This window comes from Ambystoma mexicanum, chromosome 5q, assembly GCF_040938575.1.
Source record: "Ambystoma mexicanum isolate Mex_15411 chromosome 5q, UKY_AmexF1_1, whole genome shotgun sequence".
Lineage (NCBI taxonomy): Eukaryota > Metazoa > Chordata > Amphibia > Caudata > Ambystomatidae > Ambystoma > Ambystoma mexicanum.
In genome coordinates this window covers 968,361,663-968,385,342 of record NC_090933.1, presented here as the reverse complement: position 1 = coordinate 968,385,342, position 23,680 = coordinate 968,361,663, and the positions used below count along the sequence as shown (strand labels likewise).

Below are 23,680 nucleotides of genomic sequence, written 5' to 3'. Positions count from 1 at the left end.
AATAACTCCAGAAATATCCCCTACAGCTTCAGAGCCACCCTTAGCCAGATCGGATACTCTGCCAGAGCCACCCTCTACATCAATCCCTTTATATAAAGGTTTAGTCAGATCGCTCAGCTCACCCCTGCCTCCCTCTCCCACCATACCACCAATGCTAACCTCTCCAGTTGAGCCAACTTTTGTTACAGAGGGCACAAGCTCTTGATCAGTTTGAGCGAGGACAAAAGGAACAGTTCATTAATTTTATCTGGAAGCAAAACAACAGCTCTTAACATTTCATTCAGGACAAATGTTTGTTTATGTAATTCCTTAGTTATTATTTTGCTATGCACACTGATAGCCATCATCATCTCAGAAGAATACTTTGCAAAAGAATCTTCAATTGGGTTGTGAATTATTTCCTCTTCGTATGTGGAAAACCCTAACAGTGTAATTTCACCACGGAGAAAGATTTCTGGTGTATCAATCGGAGAGTGGTTAAGATCTTTACCTATGGACACTTTCCCACCTTTGAAGGGAGATCTTGAGTTTGCTTCATCATTTCCTCTCAACTCTCTTTCGTATTCCTCCGCAAAAAGAGATTGTGAGGAATCAATGTTTTTCAAATCAATTGAACATATTTGAGCACATTCTAGCAGATCATCCTCATTATCTGAGGGAGGTGGTAGAGGTAGAGCTACCACTCTTGCTAAACTGGCTTGCTTCTATTAACTGGAGCAAACACGTCAGCAAAGGCGTCCTTCTTTGACCTGCCAATTATTTCTTCATTGTAGCACAAATCGTAAGAGGCCTCTTTAACTAACACCCTACAAAAGCAACTAACAGTCGTTTGATAAGTCATATCACCAAAGAATGTAAGACTAATATATCCAAACACCCACTTTCTCTAACAACTGATTTCGAAATGACAAAATATATAGTCAAATTATAAGCCACAAATAGTATGTCTGCATTTCATACTGACTCTTACCAAAAATACGAGGAAGTGAGTAATCGCCTAATGCTGCAGCTGCACGTGAAGTGCAAACACCTGTGCGAATGGCGTTGGGATAAGTGCGCGCGCTGTGGCGCGCAGCCCGGAGTTCAAATAGAGTCCCGATCAGGTGGGAAGAGCTATGGTCCTAAAGGAAGAACAGTATATGAATATAATAATTAAGAGCTTAATGTGGTCCTTTATTCAACGATAACCAAATAAGGCGGCTTAGCTCCTTTTTTCTTTGTTCATACCGTTGAAAAACTTTCGATTCAAATGTTTGCCGCGTAGTCTCCTCCAGCAGTCAGCAAACAGCGAATACCTTTGCGAGAGGCCCGATTTGAAAGCAGCCACTCCATCAGCAGGAATGCATTGCTGAAAATATGCAATGTCCTGCCATACATGTGATTGGCTGTGGAAAACAAAGCATTTGAGTTGGCTTGTCGCAGGTGCAACGATAGATTGATGTCCATTTCCTTGCCATAAGAGTCTAGGAGCTTGTCCTCCTCAGACAGAGGGCCAGAAGTTTGTGGTGCGAAAGAAGAGGACTTTGAAAACAATCGCTGAGGCAACCACCGATGGCTGATGATTTGTGGACAGAGAGGGGGTAGCCACAAAAAGCTAACGTAATGGGGTTTGATCTTTTACTTATAGCATCTGCTTTGTGTGGATTCTTGCAAATGGCTTTGGCTTCTGCCAATACATCCTTCTGAAAAGGAATGCCTGATCTGTCCGCCTTGTTTAGCAACAGAACCCCTGCAAGCACTCTAGGGTCTGTATCAGATTTCTCTTGCACAGGAAAACCTGAACATTTTTGTACCCAGACCATCCTGCTGGGGAAAGCCCTCGCTGATAAAGCCTCATGGTGCGTGTCCTTCGTGTGTCTGTATCAGTCACCAGAGAAGGGTCTGCAATAATGTCCTGTGAAACTGGTACGGAAGGCTGTACAGGGTTTGAGGCATCTGTTGGAGGTGGCGCCACAATGTTGGCGTGATGGACACTGACGGTCCAGAAGGCACTTGAGGTGGAAGCTGAAACAAAGGCACTTGAGGCAAAGGCGCAACCTTGTGGCATTACATCGTTTATTAGATTTTTTTAAAAGCCCTTCATAGGGTCAGAAATTAATAGTTACTCACCGTAGTGACGAGCGTACCCTTAGTCCGTAGTCCCATTTCTTCCATACTGTACGGGCGTCCCTTGCGAGGAACGAGAGACGGAACCTTTTTCACCAGAAAAATGTTCTTCCCTTTTAAATTTAGAGGCATGCTGGGTAACAGTCCTGGGAGCATGCACTCGCCTGACTCCGCCCACCGGCGCCACTCCTCAGTCCCCATTGACATGTCGAAATTATACAACATTGCCTAATGACACCAGTATTATTAGGGGGAGGATAGTGGGACGTATGGAGGAAGACGTATGGAGGAAAGGGGACTATGGACTAAGAGTACATTAGTCACTACGTGAGTAACTATTAATTACTCTTATGTCCCGTCCCCTTTCCTCCATACTGTATGGGGGATTACAACTGAATGTTGCCCCACAGTGGAGAGAAGACCCTGCGTAAGCAAACAGGTTTCTCCAAACGGCCTGCGGGAAAGCTGCGTCTGACCTAGAAGAAGCGTCCAGACAGTAGTGCTTGCAAAAAGCCGAAGAGGTGGCCCAGGTGGCCGCCCTGCTGATGACATGCCACGGAACATGCCGTTGGAATGCCACGGCTGTAGTCTTGGCCCTGACCGCAAGGGCATGCAAATTGGCCGGAGCTGACCTGTGCTGCCCCTCGTAGGCCTCCTTGATGTATGCGACCATCCACCTCGCGATGGAGGCCTTAGAAGCCAGATAACCTGGCCTTGACCCACCGAAGGTGACGAAGAGGGCATCCGACTTACAGAATCCCTTGGTCCTGTCCATGTAGTACTTCGGAACGTGCCTAAAGTCCAGACGATGAGACACCCTCTGAGGCTCATCCCTGGGTCAGCGAAGGTGGACAACACAATCTCCACGTTCAGGTGGAAGACAGATGAGACCTTGGGTTGGAACGCAGGGTGCGTCCGAAGGAGCACCTTATCCTTGTGGAAAGTGGTGTAGGGCTCTGAGGCCACAAGGGCCTGGATTTCGCTGACTCTGCGAGCAGAGGTGAGGCCCACGAGCAGAGCTGTTTTTAGAGTGACCAGCCTAATGTCCGCGTAGGCCATTGGCTCAAAAGGTTTGTGAGCCAGGGCGCCCATCACTACGTTAAGGTCCCACAACAGGTGAGGCTTCTTTATGAGCGGGTAGAGCCTGGGGAGGCCCGCCAGATGTCGCTTGACCACGGGGTTGGAGGAGGAAAAGAGGCCCTCCTCTGTATTCCTGTAGGCGCCTATGGCTGCCAGATAAGTGCGGCATGTGTCAACCTGCACCCCGGATTGTGCGAGGTGTGCCGAGAAGGAGAGTACGTCATCCAATGAGCACCTAACGGGGTCAATCTTCCCTCCTAGAGTTGGCCCAATGACAGAATCTAGACCATTTGCTCTTATATTGGCTCCTGGTCGTCCTTGCTTCTGGCGCCCTGGATGATCTCAAGGTTAGCCTGCAATAGGTTTAAATGTTTCAGAGAGGCCTGCTCAGGAACCACACTGCGAGGGCTAGTTTGTGAGGTGCAGGGTGGAGAACCCTGCCCCCCTGCTGGGTCAGGAGCGGAGCCAGGCCCAGTGGTAGGTGAATGGGGGGCCTGTCGGATAGGCTGAGCAGCTCGGAGAATCACAGCTCCCTGGTGGCAGGCGAGACCATCAGAATGTTGCTGAGGTGACAAGATTTTTTTATCTTGCACATAACCCTGTGAATCAGGGGTGTGGGCGGAAAGGCATAGGCCGCCATGTAGTTCCATTGTATCTGGTATGCATCGCCCAGGGAGCATGGGCCATGTCCCTGCCAGGAGGCGAACTGCTGGCATTTCTTGTTGTCCTGGGAGGCAAACAGATCCACTTGGGTTTGCCCCCATCTGAGGAAGATCTCTTTCAGTACCAGGTCGTTCAATTGCCACAATCTTAATTGTCAACCCCCAGTCTGCTGAACCAGTCCGCTTCCAGGTTTGATTCCCCTGGGGGGTGGACCGCTAAGAGGTAGATGTCGTTCTCCAGGGCCCATTCCCACATGCTGACTGTGAGGTTGGATAGTGGCGGGGACCTGGTTCCCCCCCCCGATTGTTTACATAGTACATGCTGGTGGAGTTGTCTGTCTGTATAAGCACAGTCTTGCCCTCTATGAGCGGGATGAAGGCCTTGAGAGCCAGCCATGTGGCCTTCAACTCTAGCCAGTTGATGTGGGACTCATGCTCCTGTAGGGTCCAGACACCATGGACGCTGTGGCTGTCCAGAGTAGCTCCCAAGCCCTCAAGGGAGGAGTCTGTCGTGACCTGAGGGAGAGGCTGCCGGAAGGGCCTGCTCCGCCGTAGGTTGAAGCCCCCGGACCATAGGCTCCAATTGTGAGCCTCTCTCCTGATGCCATGAGGCTGCGATGTGCAGCTGCAGTCTCCTCATCCTGAGTCTTGTGTGGGGATGGCTAACAGGACCGCCGCCATAATACTCAGTAGGTCTTGGTACCACCAGGCCTAGGTCACAGACCTGGAGAGGAAGTGAGTAGTGGCTCTCTTGATGGCCATGATCTTGTCATCTGAAGGGAAAACCTTCTCCGACCTGGTGTCCCAGATGAGGCCGAGGAAGGTCAGCTTCTGCGTGGGTTGCAGCTGATACTTCTTGAGGTTGATAGTAAACCCCAGGTCATGGAGTGTGTTCATGAGTGGGGAAGAGGTGTGGAGAACCGCCTCCGGAGGTGAGGCCCCGGACGTCCAGGTATGGGTAGACGTGGTGGCCTGAGCTCTGAGAGCTGCCACCACGTTCATCAATCTGGTAAATACCATGGGGGCTGAATTGAGGCCGAAGGGTAGCACCTTGTATTGGAAATGGCAGCCGATGATCCTGTAGCGCAGAAAGCAGTCTCCCCCTGTTCAGTGTCTCTGCAATGAGAGCTGGTGTAACCATCTTGAATTTTTGTAGTGGAAGGGAGTGATTGAGGGTGGAAAGATGGGAAAATCCTGGAATAAAAGCACAATCCCCTCTGGGAGGCTGGGTCCTCTTCCACTGCCTGGCTCTCGACGAGCGACCGGATCTCCGCCAACAGAGTTGCTGTCCCAATCTGTGCGAGAGGAGGGGAGGGCGGAGGAGAGGAAGGTACCGGTAAGTGGTACCCTGTGGAGATTACGGAGAGGATCCAGGGATCAGAAAAATTTGGCGCCAAAATTGCCCATGGAAGGCAAGCCTGCCCCCCACCGGAGATACGTGGACCCGGAGGGGCATGTCATGTCTTTTTTTCCCTCCGAGGCTGTTGCGAAGGAGGGGGATTGGAAGAATCCTTTGCCCCCCGCCCCCTTTTGTTATTTCCTCCGATGCTGACCCGGGGAACGATCAGGTTGTCTGAACCTCTGTTCTTGGAAGCCTCGGAAGCCCTCCAGACGCCTGCCCCTTGTCGGAGCGTTGATTGGACTGGGTGAACACCTTGGGCGTGGCCTTCGTAAGAATAAAGTCTTAGCGGTTTGTGAGCTGTTCTTTTTCTTCATCCGTGGTGGAGTTGAAGAGGTCACTACCCTCGAATGGAAGGTCCAATATGCGTTCCTGAACGTCCAAGTTAAACTTGGTAGCCCCGAGCAAGGCTGTCCTTTTCATGTCCGTGGCAATGCAGATGGCCCAGCTGGAGGTATCGATATGGGCCACTGCGGGCTCCATGATGTCCTGCGCTACCAGCCTGGCTTCTCCTAATCCCGCCTTGAAGCAAGCCTGTATTGTGGCGGAAGTTCCAGCAGGAAGTCCGCAATTTCCCTCCAGAGCCTTTGGTTAACAGCGGCCAGCATGGCATCGCTGTTGGCCAGGTGCAGGGAGGTGTTGGAGTGCAGCTTCTTCCTGTACGCCTCCAAGGTCTTCTCCTCCTTGCCTAACAGTGCCGAGGACGAGGTGGCCGAGGACGACTGAGGCTTAGAATAGTGACGCCGCAGCGATCACCGAGGAGTGTGGCTGAGGATGAGCAGAAAGCAAGAGTTTATCCCCTTCCAACTGTCTGTACTTGGCATCTATTGACACGTTGAGCCGAGTGTGGCTTGAGCCAGCCCTTTTTGGCCAGGGCAACAAAGTCCTTCTGCATCGGGATCCCCGTCTGCTGGTGATAGGGTGTTGCCCCTCGGGAGTAACCCCGGTAGAAGAACCTTGCGGTCCCTCAGCACTGATACTGGAAGGATCCGGAGACTCCTTAAGCCTTGAGGCCGGTAGCTGGACTAGCCTTGGTACGTGTGCTGGTATTAGAACCCAGAAGATTCCTCCTGGTCGGGCGCTTCCTTGGGAATGAGACGCCCTTGCGGGGTGCGATGGTGAATAGAGGCCTCGAGCGATGTTTGACGAAGTCCTTCAGGTCCTCCGGTGGTGAAATCTGGAAGAACTACCTCCACCTAGCTAGCATGTTCTTCAGTGCCTGTGGTGTCAAAGCGTTGCACGCGGAACAACCCTCCCAGCCGTGGTCAGGGCCAAGGAAGTGGAGACAAAAGGCGTGGGGGTCTGAAGTGGGGAAGAGCCCCTCGCAGACTGGACACCTGCTTAAGCCGGCTGAAGTCTAAATGAAAAAAGACAAAGATAGAATGATATCTGGGGAAGAGCGCGTGGTATTACATGGCCGAACCCAAACCCAGGAGCACTGGTGAAATCGGCCTGTTCCCGTCAACAAGGAAAAGGGGACTGAGGAGTGGGGCCGGTGGGCAGAGTCAGGCGAGTGCATGCTCCCTGGGCAGCGCTCCCACACACGCCTCTAAATTTAAGCGGAAGAAGATTTTTCTGGTGAAAAAGATTCCGTCTCCCGTCCCTCTCAAGGGACGCCCATACAGTATGGAGGAAAGAGGACGGGACGTAAGAGTATGCATTATTCTTTTAAATCTTTCAAAGAATCTATACACTGAAGAGGAAGGACCCGCTGCCATGGGCGTAGAAGAGGAGGTGGTAGAGGAAGAATAAGACTGAGGAGGTCTGGGTACCAAATTTGCTGCCGGACCCGAGGAGGAGCACCAAACCAGCACGGCGACCCCAGGTGAGCTGCAGGGACCCACAACCCCATTCCTTGCACCATGCGGCCTAGGACCCCCCTGCCAACCCACTCGACCTACTCGGATCCCGTTCCCTGTGGCTTACCCTTCCCCTACCTCCGCCCGCCTCCCGGACCTCCCTCCCCTGTGATGGGCCATTCGGGCCTTGCTGTGTGCCTGGGCCTGCAGCTTCACCTGGGAGAACGCAATTACCAGCACGGCGACCCCAGGTGAGCTGCAGGGACCCACTACCCCATTCCTTGCACCATGCGGTCTCGGACCCCCCGCAGCACCCTGACCTAGTCCAATCCCGTTCCCCGTGGCTTCCCCTTCCCTTCCTGGAACTCCCTCCTCTGTGATTGGCTGATTGTCTGGTCTTAATTGACCCAACCAAGGGACCTAAGGCAAAGGGCGGCTCCTGCACTGGTGGCTCCAAGATGTCTGCCGGTGTCTGCAGAGGAAGCAAAGGAAGCCAGCAGCTAACAGATACCAACAAAACTTTAAGTGTGGCATGGATTTGGGGGGTAGAGCAATCACTCTACTCCAGAAAGCCCTCGCCACTCTACCTACCCCTCCATAACGTTGACCATCATAAATGTTGCACTACACTATGCACTAACATACTGTTATGTTATGCTGCTTGGCATTTGTATAGCACCTTGTGTATCATTGATAGGTCCGCACAGCCAATGTTAACTAGTGCCAATGTTTACTAACCTATAGAGAACGGTCAAGATCAGCCTATGTCACTTTTGACAGGTGTAATAATCGTTAGCATGCGCTACATCTAGATAGAATTGTGAATGTCAGCATATGCCGCACTTAGTTGGAATCCTCAACGTAGCCCGCCTCACATCTAGATAGAATTGTGAAATTTAGCATATGCCGACTGCTCATGCGCGCGCGGCGCATGCGGTCCTAAGCATTTACGTCTCCCAGCGGCCGCTACAGTTATCCTCAATTATAACCCTCTTTTGCTGCACGAAGTTACCCCATCTGCTCACGAGCAGCGACGGACATACTTGTGCAGCCGTCGCTGTAATTTGGGGATGAACCGGACCGGGGGACTCCAGTAACAGACTGAAGACCGCCGGCGGGTGATCTGCGGCCAGAGCAACGTGAGCGGAAGCGGCCGTCCACCCCTCCCCCGCTGAGACACTCCGACACAGAAGAGCCTGGGCAGAGGGACGCGCCGGAGAAACACCGGCAGACCCGACAGAGGAAACCCTGTGTTGCGCTCCACCGGCACCATCGGAGTCATAACTGGGGTCCCTCCCACCTGCCTGATCCTGGGGACACTGCAGGGCGCTGGGATCGGAGCGGTTGCTCCCACTGATACACCGCACCCCTCCCTCGTCCCCGGCGGTGCAACACACTTAAGAAGCCCCCTCCTTGCTTCCTGGACTTGCAGAGGACCACGCGGGCCCGGCTCCAACGTTCCCCACGCACAGGCCTGCGAGCTGCCCGGGCGCTTGCCCTAGACCCGCCGCCTAGAGGCCGCCAGCCCCCTGCCCCCTCCAATGATTCCCCCTCTCCTCAGCGAGACTGCATCGCCTAGGGTCGAGTCGCGACACGACTGGAAGATCGAGTGCTGTGCTCTCCTGATGGTGGTCAACATGAGGGCAACAGACCCAGCTACAGCGAGGTAGGAGCGTGTGAGAGGATGGGAGCTTGCCCTGTTTTCCCCCTTACCCATCCATGGTTCCTCATACACCTTCACCGGCGACGGGGCCTGTAAAGCCCATGAACAGAACTGCAAGGGGACGAGATAAGCACATGCCAGTGCCACGCCAGGGAACAACACAGCAGCACGATCCCGCATCTTCTTGAAAGACTGTCTTTCTTTCCCCCTCCCCTCCCTGGGCAAGGCCTCTGTACATTTGGACTGCGGTGGGGGTGAGGTGGTGGGAAAAAACCCACAGAACAGCTCCTACAGGGCACCACCACTGTGGGGGTGAGCTCCCCCCTACTCATACGGCACCATCCCCAAACGCCTGGCAGCCCGGAGGTGGGGCTCACGCTCCGGGGGAACACACTCCACTGTCCTCGACGACGTCCTTGCGCGGACACACCGCGGGTGCCCCGTATTGCTGCGGCGCAACAAGTTGACCTACGCAGAACTCTTTCAGGCCTCACCATCCGACGTGGTGTTAGGGAGAATTCTCTGTAAAAGCTCATTTCCCAAACCTAGTGAGTCCCCCCAGCAGCTTTGCTGGATTTTTTGGAGTTTATTTTTTTTCTCCTGCTAAGAGTGAGACTCTTTTTCTCCCACTCTTAGACATGATTTGAGGTGTTCCTTTAACTTTGAATGTGTTTTATGGGCTATGGGGTCCTTTACCCCATAGGGCTTCATGTGTTTTTTGTATGTGGGTTACACAGCACCCTCCGTGCCGTAACCCAGTGGTGTCGTAGCGACCCCCAAACATAGACTCCATACCCTGGGACTGACTACTGTCTCCCAGGGCATGTAAAGTCACCATTAGCTTTACTAGTCCCAAATTATGAACAGAAACCAGCTCAAACCATAATATTGTGGACGTACTGGTCGGGGCAATTCGATTACCCCCCCGGGTCTGTTGTTCGAGGGGGCACTTCTCCGTCCCCCCTGATCGAGTTTTGGCTGGTGGCAGTGGATACTACTTTTTATATTCGACCGCAAATATTTTCCTATGGGATTTTCCCATTGTTTGAGGCTACCACTTTTTAAAATAGCCTTGAACATACCGCCGGTTTATTAAATTAATATAAAATCACTAGTTGGTATTTTTTGACGAAACTCGGTTCCAAAATGGCGTTTGTGTTCGCTTCTGTGACTCCAACCCAAGTCGAGCCCTTTGTTCCACTTTTTGGCGGGCTTCTCCACAGAAGCCTCCAAAAGTGGTGCCACTCTGTCTGGGTACCACAGGGGGTGCTGGACGGGGTTTACGCACCCTGGACTGAGTTGCCTTGGCAACTCAAGTCGCACTCTTGTGTGATTGGCCTAAGTGGTGAGCCGCCCGGCTCACCACTTAGCATGTTTGATTGACAGCTAGGCTGAATGAATGGGGGTTTTCTGCATAAAAGCAGGGCTTTGGGGACTGGAACTTCAGAAGTCGCCACAGGACCTAAAGAATCCGAAGAGGGAGAAGCTGAGCCGACCTGCAACGACGACACCACCGGTGGAGCCCTGCTGAACCGTCTCACCACTTTTCCCGACGACAGAGGAGATCTCCAGTCCAGAGAGTCTTCTTCCTTTGACTGGTGGGGATAACCAGTTTGCCCGTCTTTTCGCCTTCCCGGATCATCTTGTGGCCACCTTGGCTGTGCCAAGCACCCCGGCAACCGGGATACCACAGTTTTTCCACCACCGCGAATAAAAGAGTCTTACCTTTTAACCGGAGAACTCCGCGGCTGGTTTCTTCCCTGGCAGTGCAACGACCTTCAGCTTTCCTCCACGTCGAGACCATCTCTTCCTCTGGACGACGCCGTGACTTGCACCTGCTGCCAGGAACAACTGCCCCCGCTGGAGGATCCTCTCCACTTTGAAGGTACTGTGTCCGCCTGGCCTCCCTCGCAACGGTCTGTGTGGGGTGACTCTTAAAGCTTCCACTTACCACTTGGGTTGGCCCTAGGCTGGCTAACTGAACTTTTCTGAGTTTACTTAATTCTTTTCTGAACTCCCTGCAAGACTTTTCAAGACTTAAAACTGTGTGATCTTGGGCGCATTGGTGCTCTGTTCTCTCAAAGGCCTCTGAACTTTTTGCTCACAAGTAGACTTGACGTTCCTGCCTTGCTGGGTGCTTCTAAAGTATTGTGTTGTGTGCTTTTCCTAATTTCTGCCTTTTCCCTCCCTTTTTCTTAACTTATTGGAGTGCCATCTTTAGTTAAGCGCTCACCTCTGTATGGAAATAAGTGACTTGTCTAATAAGGGATGTACATATTAGTAATAGTGACTGTGTGTTGAATTTACTTACCTCTTTTTGTGCTAGTGTAAATTACAAGTGTGTCTTTAAATAAATAATCATATACTTTTACACCAAAGCTCTGGTCAGTGTTTGCTTGTACTACTGTGTCTCTGTGTCTCTGTACCTATTGTGTATACTCTGCATACGGCCTAACCCATCTTGAGAGAAGTCTGACTGCTCAGCCACAGCTACCAGGTAAATCTGGGTGGTACAGACTGCTACCAATTGGGTTTACTGCCAACCACCTGTAGTCCTAAATCTTTTGCAGTGGTCCCTAAGGGAACTGCACAGGTTTCTGCCTAACACGTGGAATACTCGAGCCTGCTGCCATACCAGGCGTCCCACCTGCGACATGGGGAAAGAGAAAACTAAAGGGCAAACTCTCCAAAGTAAAATGGATTTCTACACAACAGGGCCCCCCCCCCCTCCGCCAGGAGACTCAAACTCCAGAAACGGAAGGGGCCAGCGAAGATCCCCATGACCCCCCCAATCTTTCTGACAGACCTCATGAAAGCAATTGGGGACTCGAGAGCATCGCTGGAACTCAAAATGGGAGGCCTATCCACAGAGGTGTCCCTCATTCGCCAGGATCTACGCAACCTCTCGGCTAGGGTCGGTGAAGCAGAACAAAGCGTGTCCGCCACAGAGGACACTGCCCACCGCTTGGAACCGCAACTTGCCTCAATCACCCAGAAAGTCACCCAGCGGGAATATCGCGCTGAGGATAACGAGGATAGAGTGCGACGTAATAATCTAAGGATCCTCGGAATACCGGAGAAGGAGGAAGGCCCCAGTGCTGAGCTATTCCTGGAGGACTGGCTGGCTCACGTCTTTGCTCCCAAAAAACTATCCAAATTCTTCTCCATAGAAAGAGCACACAGGGTGCCCACTGGCCGACCTACCCCTGGAGCCCCGCCTAGAACAATAATTGCGCACTTGTTGAACTACTGAGACCGCGATGCGATCCTGAAAATGGATAGGGCCTCTGGCCCGATCACGTACAATGGCTACAGGGTCGGGTTCTACCTAGATTACACTAAGGAAGTTCAAAAGGCCCGCCAATCGTTCGACTCCGTTAAGAAGAAACTCCAGTCGCAATCTGTAAAATATGCCCTGTTCTTCCCGGCATTGCTTTAAGTACACTACGAGGGCACTACTCACCTATTCTACAACCCCAAAGACGCATGGGACTGGCTCGAAGCACGAGTCCTCACTGACTCTAGAACAAAACGTGCACTGCCAGACCTGTCGGCGCAGCAGCCCCGGTCCGGGCGGCCCTCGCCCCCTCTATTCACGACAAGTGCAGATGGAGATACTACGCAGCACCTGACCGACAGTCCACAGAGAATGGTTGAGGTCTCAGTAATACAGGGGCTGACCTTCAGCGCAACAACAAGGGAATCATAACCCAGCGGCTGCCGCTCATCATGCGGTGTAGGCACTACCCCAGTCCGGGTCACCCCGAGGAAGTTCTTTAGTTATAAGTTTAATGTTTGGGCGACAGGTGCAAGTACAAGGGGGGGGCGGGGGGGAGTTTCAGGGGTGTAAGTACTCAGATTTACAGGATGAGAGGGCAGTTCACCGACGCATGCTGGCAAGAGGATCACGCACTGTCTACGGGCGAGGCCAAGGATACCCGAGCTACCCAGTCATCAGCCACACCACTACGGGGCAACCCCCGGACGTCTCCCGCTGGTGTATACCTCTGCACACCTCAGAAACACATGAGACCACCATTAATCCTGCCAGATGCCCCGTCAAGAGACCCACGCAGTTAAAACAAACACCAACACGCTATCCTTATTGTCCTGGAATGTTAACAGCCTTGGCTCTAGCGTAAAACGAAGATTGGTGCTCCAGTATCTCAACCGGTATTCACCCGACATAGTTCTCCTAAACGAAACTCATCTGATTGGCACAAACACTAACTTTTTCAAAAGATCCAATTATCCGCATACCTACCATGCCGGATTCACAAAAGGCACCAGGGGTATGATGATACTCGTCCATAAACAAGTCCCCCTACAGGTCAGGAAAGTCAGAACCGACCCTCGGGACCGCTATGTGATGCTGCTTGCTGACATCTGGGGTGAGAAATGGGGCCTCATCCCAATCTACGCCCCCCCCCACGCTCACAAAGGAACTTTTGACTGAATTACAGACCTTGCTCCTGAAAGAGGAGGCCGACCTCTGGGTGATAGGAGATTTCAACGAAGTGATGGACGTTACAGCCGATAGATCTTAAAGGAGACCCGGGACCCGCCCTGCCCCGACGCCGCTCGCTACGTTCGCCGATGCACAGGGGCAAATAGACACATTGCGCTCACTCCATAGTGACGAGGCCAGCTTCTCCTTTTTCTCAGGTGCGCATAAATCTCTCTCACGGATCGACTATGCCTTCATCCCCCGTAATACCAACCACAGGCTTCTATCTGCTGAATTCCTCGTAAGGGGAATCTCGGACCACTCCCCGCTCCTTCTAACCATGAAGAATGCCTGCCAATACCCGGATTGCAACTGGCGCTTGAACACATACCACTTGTGGCTCCCCAAGATAGCGGAAGAACTTGAAAAAAGACCGCAGAATACTTCGAAATAAACGAAGGATCGGTGGAATGCCCGATCTCGATCTGGGAGGCATTTTGTAACTAAGTTTCGAGTCCTCTTGTACTGCTGCGCCTAGATGCCCACGGGCTCGGAGCGCATTACCAAATAAACAAACAAACAAACAATAAGATAGTGCTCCGAGGTGAAGCTATCTCGGCGGTATCCACCTACCGGAAACAACACACCCAAAAGATCAGGGAAGCAGACACTCAAGTCCTGGAATGCGAACGGCAAATCCTAGGACACAGCACCCAGGAGGCCCTAATCACAGCACAAGAGGCCTTCAGCAACCTGGCCGTGGATTAACGCACGAACAGCCCATCAGCTCGTCAGGAGCCAAACTTATGAACAAGGTCATAAAGCAAATAAAACCATGGCCTGGTTGGAGAAACATGAGCAAAGCAGAGGACATGTGCGTGCTATCAGATCCCCGGAGGGAGCATTGCTGACGGAGGACTCCGACATCGTGGAAGCATTCGCTGCCTACTACAAGAAACTCTATACCCCACGCACCGGAAGCCCTGCGATCGAACCCTCTTGCTATCTTGACCGGAGAGAGATCCAGAAACGCCCACTACACTAATCAGACCTCCTGAACGCTGAAATCACAGAGCTGGAAATACAAGAGGCACTCGCACAGCTCCAACCCGGGAAAACTCCGGGCGCCAATGGCTTCCCCACAGAGACCTGGAAATGCCTCGGTGGCACATCATCGACCCACGTGCACCGTATGTTCCTGCGTAGTAAAGAACTAGGGGCACTCCCCCCGGACCTCAGGAAGGCGTGCATAGTGTTCATACATAAACCCGGAAAACCCCCAGAGGAGTGCGCCTCCTACCGCCCCATCTCACTGATCAATGGAGAAGCCACGGTCCTTGCCAGAACACTCGCTAATAGACTATTGAAGGTGATTGAGACTCTCGTCCACCCCGATCAGTGTGGATTCATGCCCAACAAATCCAGCCGCATGAACCTATGCCGAATACAACTCGCGCTGAGTAGAGCCAAAGGAATACCGGCGTCACTGGCCCTCCTGGTAGTTGATTTTGAGAAGGCATTTGATTCCGTGGGATGGGAAGCTTTATGGGCCATCATGGCTAGAATGAACCTCGGACAAACGTTCATATCATGGGTCAAACTCCTCTACGCATCCCCAGAGGCTACGGTGAGGGTGAACAGCAGGCCCTCCAAATCATTACCTCTGGGCCGAGGCACTAGGCAGGGGTGCCCATTGTCCCCACTCCTCTTTCTCCTCGCCATCGAACCACTTGCAATAGAGCTCAGAGTGAACAAGAACTGGTCCGGATTTGCCTGGCCGGGGGGAGGAGAGGACCAGAGGACCGACTCTCGCTCTACGTGGATGACCTCCTCATATAGCTTAGCAACCTGTGCACCTCATGCCCGACTGTCTCCCTTATCCTTAAGGAGTATCACAACTTTGTGGGTCTAAAGGTGAATGAGGCCAAAACCATTTACTTCCCGATCCAAGGCGTTGCGTCTGCGGTCCCTGAGGCCTGCCCATACCATGTCTGTATCAGGGAATTTAAATATCTGGGCATACGGCTTGACCCGACACTAGAAGGGTTCCTCCAACTCAACCTTCAGCCGATAATAGAACGGTTTAATAGGGATGTCTCCCAATGGCAATCACTCCCCCTATCGCTAATAGGTAGAGCCGCACTATTCAAAATGATGACCCTCTCCAGACTCCTGTATGTTCTTCAAAACACCCCACTAGTCATCCCCCGGGAAACTTTCACGCTAATTGACAAGAGCATTCGCACACTGCTATGGGGAGGGAAACAGCCCAGAATTTCCCTTAACACGCTCCAGAGATCGGTATGGGAGGGGGGCATCGGTCTACCCTGCATACGTACGTCCTACCTTGCGACACAGAACAAGGTGGTAAACGACTGGATACACGCAGCCCCCACACTGCCACATATACATATTGAATTAGAGTCCATGTCCCCAATAACCCCACTGCAGATCCTGTATGCCACAAACAACCAACTCCCGACGTTACCCAAAATAACGCACCATATCCGCTGTGCTTGGCGGGATGCACACAAACTGGTCAGCTGGAAAGGGAAACCAACACTATCCCAACCCATATGGCAGAACGCGCACCTTCCGGAGATAGAGAAAATGGGGTCTTTTGAACACTGGGGAGCAAAAGGGATAAATACACTAGCACATGTGATCCTGGGGGGGGTCACCTCCTAGACTTCGAGACCATGCAAGAGCAATTCGGCTTAGCACCTATGGACCGGTTTTGGCATGCGCAGCTGGCCCACGCCATCTGCGCTCAGTTCCCCGACACAACAAACATACCCCCTGCTCTCCTATCGAGACCAACGTCCTTCCGCAGCCTATTCCCTCCAAGGTCATCTCTACCCTCTATCAGGCCCTCAACTCCCTTCGGGGCCACACAATTCGATGGGCTCAAAGAAAGGTGAGAAAGAGACTTGGGTGAGCTGGAACCTGAAGACTGGATAGAGGCATTGATGTCCCCTAGAGAAACTGGGATCGAAACCAAGCTCAGACTAATACAACTGAGAATCCTTCATCGCTCTTATTATTCGCGCACTGCCATGGCCAGATGGGGGATCTGAGGATGAGATATGTATTCGAAGCAAAACTGAACCGGCCACCTTCTACCATATGATCTGGGACTGTCGAGTACTACAGGTCTTTTGGGGGGACTGTATCAATACGATTTCTACTGTCCTGGCGACGCCAATTCCTAGAGATCCCAAAATGGCACTCCTGGTCATCTGGGGAGAAGTAGACTTGACAAAGTATGGGAAAGTGTTCTTGGCTGTGGTGCTGGGGGCGTGCAAGAGACTTATCGCAGCTAACTGGGGCTCTGCAGACCCACCCTGTCTGAACCGCTGGAGAAATGAACTAGACAGATGCGCAGCTTCAGAATGCTGCATCTCTAACGCGCGGGGTTGCCCCCGTAAATTTGAAAGGATATGGGGTAAATGGCTCGATGCTCAAGGAAGTCCACCCCCTCCCATCTCTCGCTCCCCCTTTTATTCCCCCCCTCCCTTGACTTGTGGACGTAAGCTATAACCTGGACTCCCAACATTTATTCGTCTCGCAACCGTCTCAGGGCCTCAGACCCTGCAGTGCCCATGCCGCTGTTGATATTGCCTTGTTTCTTTTTCTGAAATATGTCTATGCTTAACAACTGTTTTTCGTTACGTTGTTTAAATTCAATAAACAAAGTTATAAAAAAATAAAAAATGTTAGCATATGCCGCACTTAGTTGAATCCTCAACATAGCCTGTGTTGCATCTAGATAGAATTGTGAAATTGTGAATGTTCGCATGCGCACACAGAGGGAACTCCTAAGCTTAGCATGCGCCTGATCGACTAGGAGCATTATGGCTACATATGAAACGGGTTCCTATTACTGAGGCAGCCCTGTCAATGATTTAAAGTAAAAAGTAAAACTCTGAGTAAACCACTTGGATCCACTAGGTGGCCGTGGCCACTCTACATGTCTTTCGACCCACTAGCCAGGGCCTTCGACCATGGCCAGTGACGATAATATTTTAAAACACTACCGGGCCACTAGCCATGCCCTTTGGCCGTATCTACTGCACATGTTCCCCCTTCCCCCTACTGCAATATGTTTCTTTTGAACCCACTATGGCACACTGGCCATTAGCCATGGCAAGTGCGCACAGCCTTTGGCTGTGTCCACTGTACATGCTCCGCCAAAATGTTTCTTTTGGACCCACCAAGTGCCTGTGGCCCAGTAGCCAGGGCATTTGTGCTCAGTGGACAGGGCCATTTTGCCCCCCTTGACATGTTGCCCCAATAGGTCACCCCACACCTCACAGTAGCTGTAAAATTCCACTTTTTTTTTTATTGAACTCGATTTTTTAAAACCTTTTCCATAACCGTGGTTTTATTAGCAATGGACTACAAAAAGCCCCAAATATTTTTAACATATTTAGGGTTATTATATGTGTGACACACTTTCATTTCCGATCCAGTTTTCTACCATAACCCTGAATATGCAAAAATAACCCTGAATATGCAAAAATAACCCTGAATATGCAAAAATAACCCTGAATATGCAAAAATAACCCAGAATACGCGAAAATGTTTGTGCTTGGTCCCCAGCCTCACAAGCTTCTTTTTTTCCCCCCTCAAATCCCCAATTTGACAGTGGTGTCCTCTTTCCACTCCCAACCTCTTGCCTGATGCCATTTCCTCCTTTTTCGCTCCTCCAAAAGACATTTTTAAACTTTTCATTTTCGAATATTTGTGAATATTTCAAAAATGTTTGTCAGGGCGCTGTTGCACAAGATGGCAGACTAGACTCTCTCTGTGGAGGACGGAACACTGAAGCCGGTGAGTCAAACCTGGCGTTCTGATTCCCTGCGCGAGCACTATCGGCAACAGTATCCAGCTTAATATTCACTCGCGTATAAGCAGAAGTGAGCTGAAGTTGTTCGTTGAGTTCTTAACAATGGGACAACTGAAATGTAGCACTCAAGTGTGAGCGGGTATTCTCTTTCACTCGCGTGAAGAGCAAATGCTACGGAAAGCCATTGTTAAACCTTTAAACCTTGTAAAACATATGAAGAGGTGTTCACGTGTAGCCAATTACGCAGAACAAACGTTACAAAAAGCAATTGGCAAATCTTTAAACCTTTCAAAACTTATGAAGTGGTTGCCTAATTAAACAAGCAACAGTTCGGGATAAGCGGGATGCAGGACGCCATGGAACCCACCAGCGACATGTAACTGGCGGACCGAGACCACAGTTCATTGGCCCCATTCGGCCGATCTGCACTGCAACTTCACCACTCTCCCTCGTCGGAAGGTTTCACCAAATTGTCCTGTGTGAGAAACTGAGCACTGAGAAAGATCAACTCCCTGGATGGCGTCAGAAAGGATTTTGCGAAGTTGACTACAAACCTCAGCCGTTGTAACAGGTTCATGGACGTCTGGATAGACTCCAACGCTCTTTCCGGCGACAGACCCCGTACCAACCAGTCGTCCAGATACGGGGACACATGATGCACCCCCCTGCCCCTGTGGAGGAAGGCAGCGACTGGAGCTACGCGTTTTGTGAATGTTCTGGGTGCAGACTTCAGCCCAAACGGGAGGACACAGAACTGGTAATGATCGTCTCAGACCAGAAAGTGCAGGAACTTGCGATGGTTTGGCCTCATCAGGATGTGGAAGCAAGCGTCCTCCAAATCAAACAACGCCAGGAACTCTCCCGGCTGCACCGCCCGGATCACATCCTGCAGCATAAGCATCTTGAACTTCAGGCATTGCAGATTCTTGTTAAACGGCCGAAGATCTAGAATAGGCCTCCACTTTCCATTGGGTTTTTTGATGGCAAAATACCGGGAGTACACCCCGCCTGGCCCTGTTCCGACACCGTGACTGGTTCTATCGTCCCTTTTGCCAACATGAGTTCGACCTCCTGCCGCAGGACAGGGAGGTGCAGCTGCACCATGTGCACCGGTGGAATCAGGAGTTGAGGACGCCGAAACGGCAATGAGTGGCCGAGACGAACCGTATCCAGTACCCAGCGGTCCGTAGTAATAAGATTCCACTCGTCGACGTGTCGCAACACTCTGCCCCCAAGTTGACTGCCCCCAATTCAGTCATTGGTGAGACTTATACTGCTGTCCCTTAGCAGCTGAGGAGGCAGGACCCTTCTTACGCTGCGTCTGATAGTCTTTGCTTTTCTGCGCCGACTAACAAGCGCCTGAAGCCTTGGAAAGAGTAACCGGGGCGAATGTAACCTCTGTCGTGGGAGGAAGCAAATCTGGCATTACCAGAGGGCCCTGGAAACACCCGAAAAAGGCAAAAAGAACGGGCCGTCTGCAGAGCCCCCAGGGACTTTGCCGTCTCTGTGTCTTCCTTCATTCCCTTTAGCGCCTCATCGATTTATTCGCCAAAGAGCTGTTCACCCTCACAGGGCATATCCACTACTTTACGCTGGATGAAAGTCAGTGCAGCGCAGCCACGCCTGCCTTCAGAGAACACCACCATTATTTATTTGCTTGAAGCCCGACTCCGCCAAGTCCACCGCAATGTTGATGCTGTGGATGGAGGACTCCTCACCCTCTCGAACCAGCAGCATAGCCTCTTTGGGTGGGTGTTCCGGGAGATGTTCCAAGAGCGGTGCCAACCAGTGCCACATCTCCCTGTCATACCTGGCCATAATGGTCAAGGAATTCACCTCCTTCACTCTCGTAGCGCCCACCGTGAGGACTTTCTTCCCGAAAGCATCTTGTTTTCTGGGCTCACTGCCCGGGGGCTTAACACACTTGTGCTGGCTCCTTGCCTTCCGACTAGACGCCGCCGACTTCGGCGTGGGCCGAGACATGAGGCACCTGGGACTTGATTCAGGTGCCTTAAACTTCTTCTCCAGATGCCCCTTCACGGCTGGTTCCGAAAAATGATGGTGCATTGTGCGTAGGCCCTCCTGCCACACATGGTCTAAAATGGAGACGAGAAGACTGCCTTCCGTCGCTTCCCCATGTGATCGAAGACAAAACAGTATTTTCGCTCCTCCTCAGGAGCAAGGCCAAATTCTTGGCACTCCTTCGCCATCATAGCGTGAAATGCCCCAATATCATCCGGCGGAGATGGCTGAGCTGGGCCACTAGGCGGTTCCACCTCCAGGTCAGTATCCCCTGTATCGTCTCTTCTGGGCGACGAGGACACCGTCAACAGCGTGTCACGAGGACCGCTGGTGGTGTTATTAGTTGCAATAAAGGATATGCCCAAGTTGAGTGTCTCAATTTGTGATCTAGTTAACTGCTTGGAAGAAATATTGAGTACAATAGATTCCTTTACGTGTTCCTTAACCTTTGTTTTCTTTTTGCCTCTTCGGGTTTCCCCACTACTCTCCTCATCTAATAAAGGAACCTCCGTAGTTAATGTGGATAATGAAGTACTGGGTTGTTGTAATGGGGTTTCAGCAAACTTTGTTTTAGTGTTTAATAGCATGAAGGATTTTTTATGAAAACAGTTGGATCATGATATATAGCTAATTTAGCAAAAATGGAGTTCCACAACGGTAACATGGGATTGTGACACTGATGGATGAATGTTACCCCAATAGTGACATTTATTGCAGGTCCCATGAAGGAGCAAAGCAGGATTAAGTGTGCACCACTTAGTAGAATCCGTTTGAATTCAATAGTACATGTAAAGAAAAAATGATCTGGTTTAGAATTAATTAGAAAAGTGTACAGGAGCTGGCTGTGACCAGTCTGGAGACACCTTGACTCGGAAAAACACACGTAAAGCAGGAGATTGGGTAAAAAAACCTAGCGACACATCCGCTGTAATAGACTGGCCCTGATGAAGGAGATGTATCTCCGAAATGCATTGGCACATTAAGTCTGTTTCATATGAAAGACGTGTTCAGCTGCTTCCTCACTAATAATCTATTAGTGACTTTTCTTTGAGAGTATTTAATTTATAAACCATTTATTTTGAAACACAACAAAGACTCATCATTTTTGGATACTCCATTTATACATTGAGCAACTGCAGATATGAAGCTTTCTAAAGTTTCTTTGTAATTCTACAACCCAGGTTGGGTCACACGGAGAGCGGCTGTGTGGCTAGGTTTTTTTTTACCCAGTCTCCTGCTTTACAGGTCCCATGAAGGACAAATATATCCATCTACAGACCCTATTTGGTCGTTAGCAAAATCATGTTGACATTTCTTAGATAACCGTTTGCCTACGAGAAGGAGCCAATGTGGCACCTATTTCAAATGAAACTTTTTGGAAAAATGTTTAGGGTCGTTTTCAATATATTGCAAACTGTACATCTAAAATGGACGTATGACACCATTATGATGGCTTTATTTTAGGTCTCATTGACATGAATATTTACCTACAAACTGTTAATCGGAAATTACAGTTGATAATTATCTGTAAATTATACCATTGAGTGTTGATACTTGAGAATATTGTTGTACATTAGAAGCAAATGACTAAAATAACATTATTTTATGTGTTTTTTTGTAGAAATGATTTGAATTATGCCTTTGATGAAGGAAATTAATATCTCGAAAACGCGTTCGGCCAGAAGAATAAAACGCTTATGTACTAGATACCAAATTGTGGTCTGGAATACATTGTGTAAAACTGTTTTCAAAATTAACAATGTCATAAACTAATATTAAAAAGCAACTATTGCCCAGAAGATTGGGATACCTGTTTCTAAAAAGTTTGATTTATTTTTGAGCCAAGATAATGAGCAGGGGACGGGAGTTCCCTAATTAGGAAACTTATTTCATTTGTAGCAGTTGTGCAACCCATATGCCAGGGTTGACGTTTTATCCTCTGCACCTAAAATAAGACTATTTTGTTTTTGAAACATCAAACAAATATTACTCTTACTTTTTTCAAACAGGAGTGCAGGGTATAAGATTCAGGACACATACCTACTCCACACACAAACAATAGCTGGGTGTGCCGATGCTGCCTGTGGTCACTGGTAGGCACACTCACTCAGACAGGCTGTACTGCTAGAAATGGATTTTAAAAAAGTTGTCAAAATTGAGTAGAACACTCACATCAATGTGAGGATACTCGCATTATGCAAATAAGGTACATAGTGCACTCGGTTTGATCTTGGGGGGGTTTAGGGGCCGGGTTTCTGCCAAGGGCAAATAATGTATTTAAGTCTATGATGAGTTCTTGGATTATGACTCATCTGGGAAAAAGTTGGTAAATTAGGGAAAACTGATTAACACCTGGACACTGAGGGACATTCAGTCCCGCAGCACTGAAATAATCTCACAAGAAAAACCATTGATTCACATGTAAGAGATCAAGTGCATTTCTAAAAAAATGTGTATTCTTAAGGTCATTCACAGATCCTAATGGTCAAAAATAGTGTAACACAAGCTTTGACTCATACCCCTTTAATGCACTTGTACACAGGTACAATAGGCAGAATAATTAGCAGTGACATTATGGGTAAACAAGTGATACAAAGGGGCAGGAACTAGTAACTATCTTCACCAGAAAAGCAATACCACACACACCAGTAAAGTTATGAAAACCGGTTAATAAAGTTCCTCGAGGAATACAGTCAAAATACAGAGAGAATGATTTGAAGCATCTGCAAGGTAAATCCCACCTTTTCAATTTCATCTGAAGTCAGTAATGTACTGGGTTCACTGAGATTTGGTTTCAAAACTTCAGGCTCCAGATTGACTTTGACACTTGTAGTCTGCTTGGAATTCACGTCTTCCCTTGTTATCTGAAAATATTCAAGAACACACATTAAAGACCATTACAAGTATCTCAAAGTAAAACTGCCTTAAATATCTTGTCTGTCTCATTTACCCATTGTTCTATTTTAGATGAAATGTCATAACCGGTAATATATTATAATTCCTGCATTAAAAGTGTTGGCTATTTAACTCATTCAATGAAATAGTTTTCAATCATTGGTAAGCTCACTGGAACGTAGGGTTCAGTAACTGCATAGAAACTAGAGTGGCTGTTGCACCCAACAAACAATTAGAAGTGTAACTTATCTGTAATGTTATGTCCCCAACATGTCTGCTATCAATATGAAACTATTGTCCACCATGAAAACAGACAAAATTGAGCAAACCATCAATAGCTCACCATACACTAACCAGATTTTCATGCAGTTAAATTAGATATGGGCAGTCAGAAATATGCCATCAGATAGTTGGCAAGAAGGTAAGAATAGGCATAGGTGGACAAATGAAATAGACAATAGGGACACATATCCAAAATATTTGTCAATGTAAATTCTTCCTACCCCTCATTATAGTCTTCGATGGTTCCTGCTACAATAAAGCGTGATGTTGGAAAGGTCACAAAAAAGATGACTGATGAATCAAAATTAGAATCCCTTGTAACCAAAAAGAACAATTCTGAGGAACTGCTCTAACAAACCTCGCTTTAGGGCATAGTAAAATTATGCACTAAAACTATAGTTGCAGCATTTTCCATCTTAAAAAGCAGATCAAAGTAGTGGAAAGCAGGCAAACTCTTCCTTAAAAAAAGACAATCA

The 23,680-nt window shown here is 49.7% G+C and overlaps 1 protein-coding gene across 6 annotated transcripts in view; it reads right to left on the bottom strand.

Moving 5' to 3' along the window:
* OXR1 (oxidation resistance 1) overlaps positions 1–23,680 on the bottom strand; it is a 3,084,878-nt gene that overhangs the window by 232,877 nt on the left and 2,828,321 nt on the right. For all 6 annotated transcript variants that reach the window (XM_069621494.1, XM_069621497.1, XM_069621492.1 and 3 more), the window contains one exon: positions 22,769–22,891. In XM_069621494.1, coding sequence (XP_069477595.1) covers positions 22,769–22,891 — 123 coding nt within the window. The remainder of the gene's footprint in view (positions 1–22,768; positions 22,892–23,680) is intronic.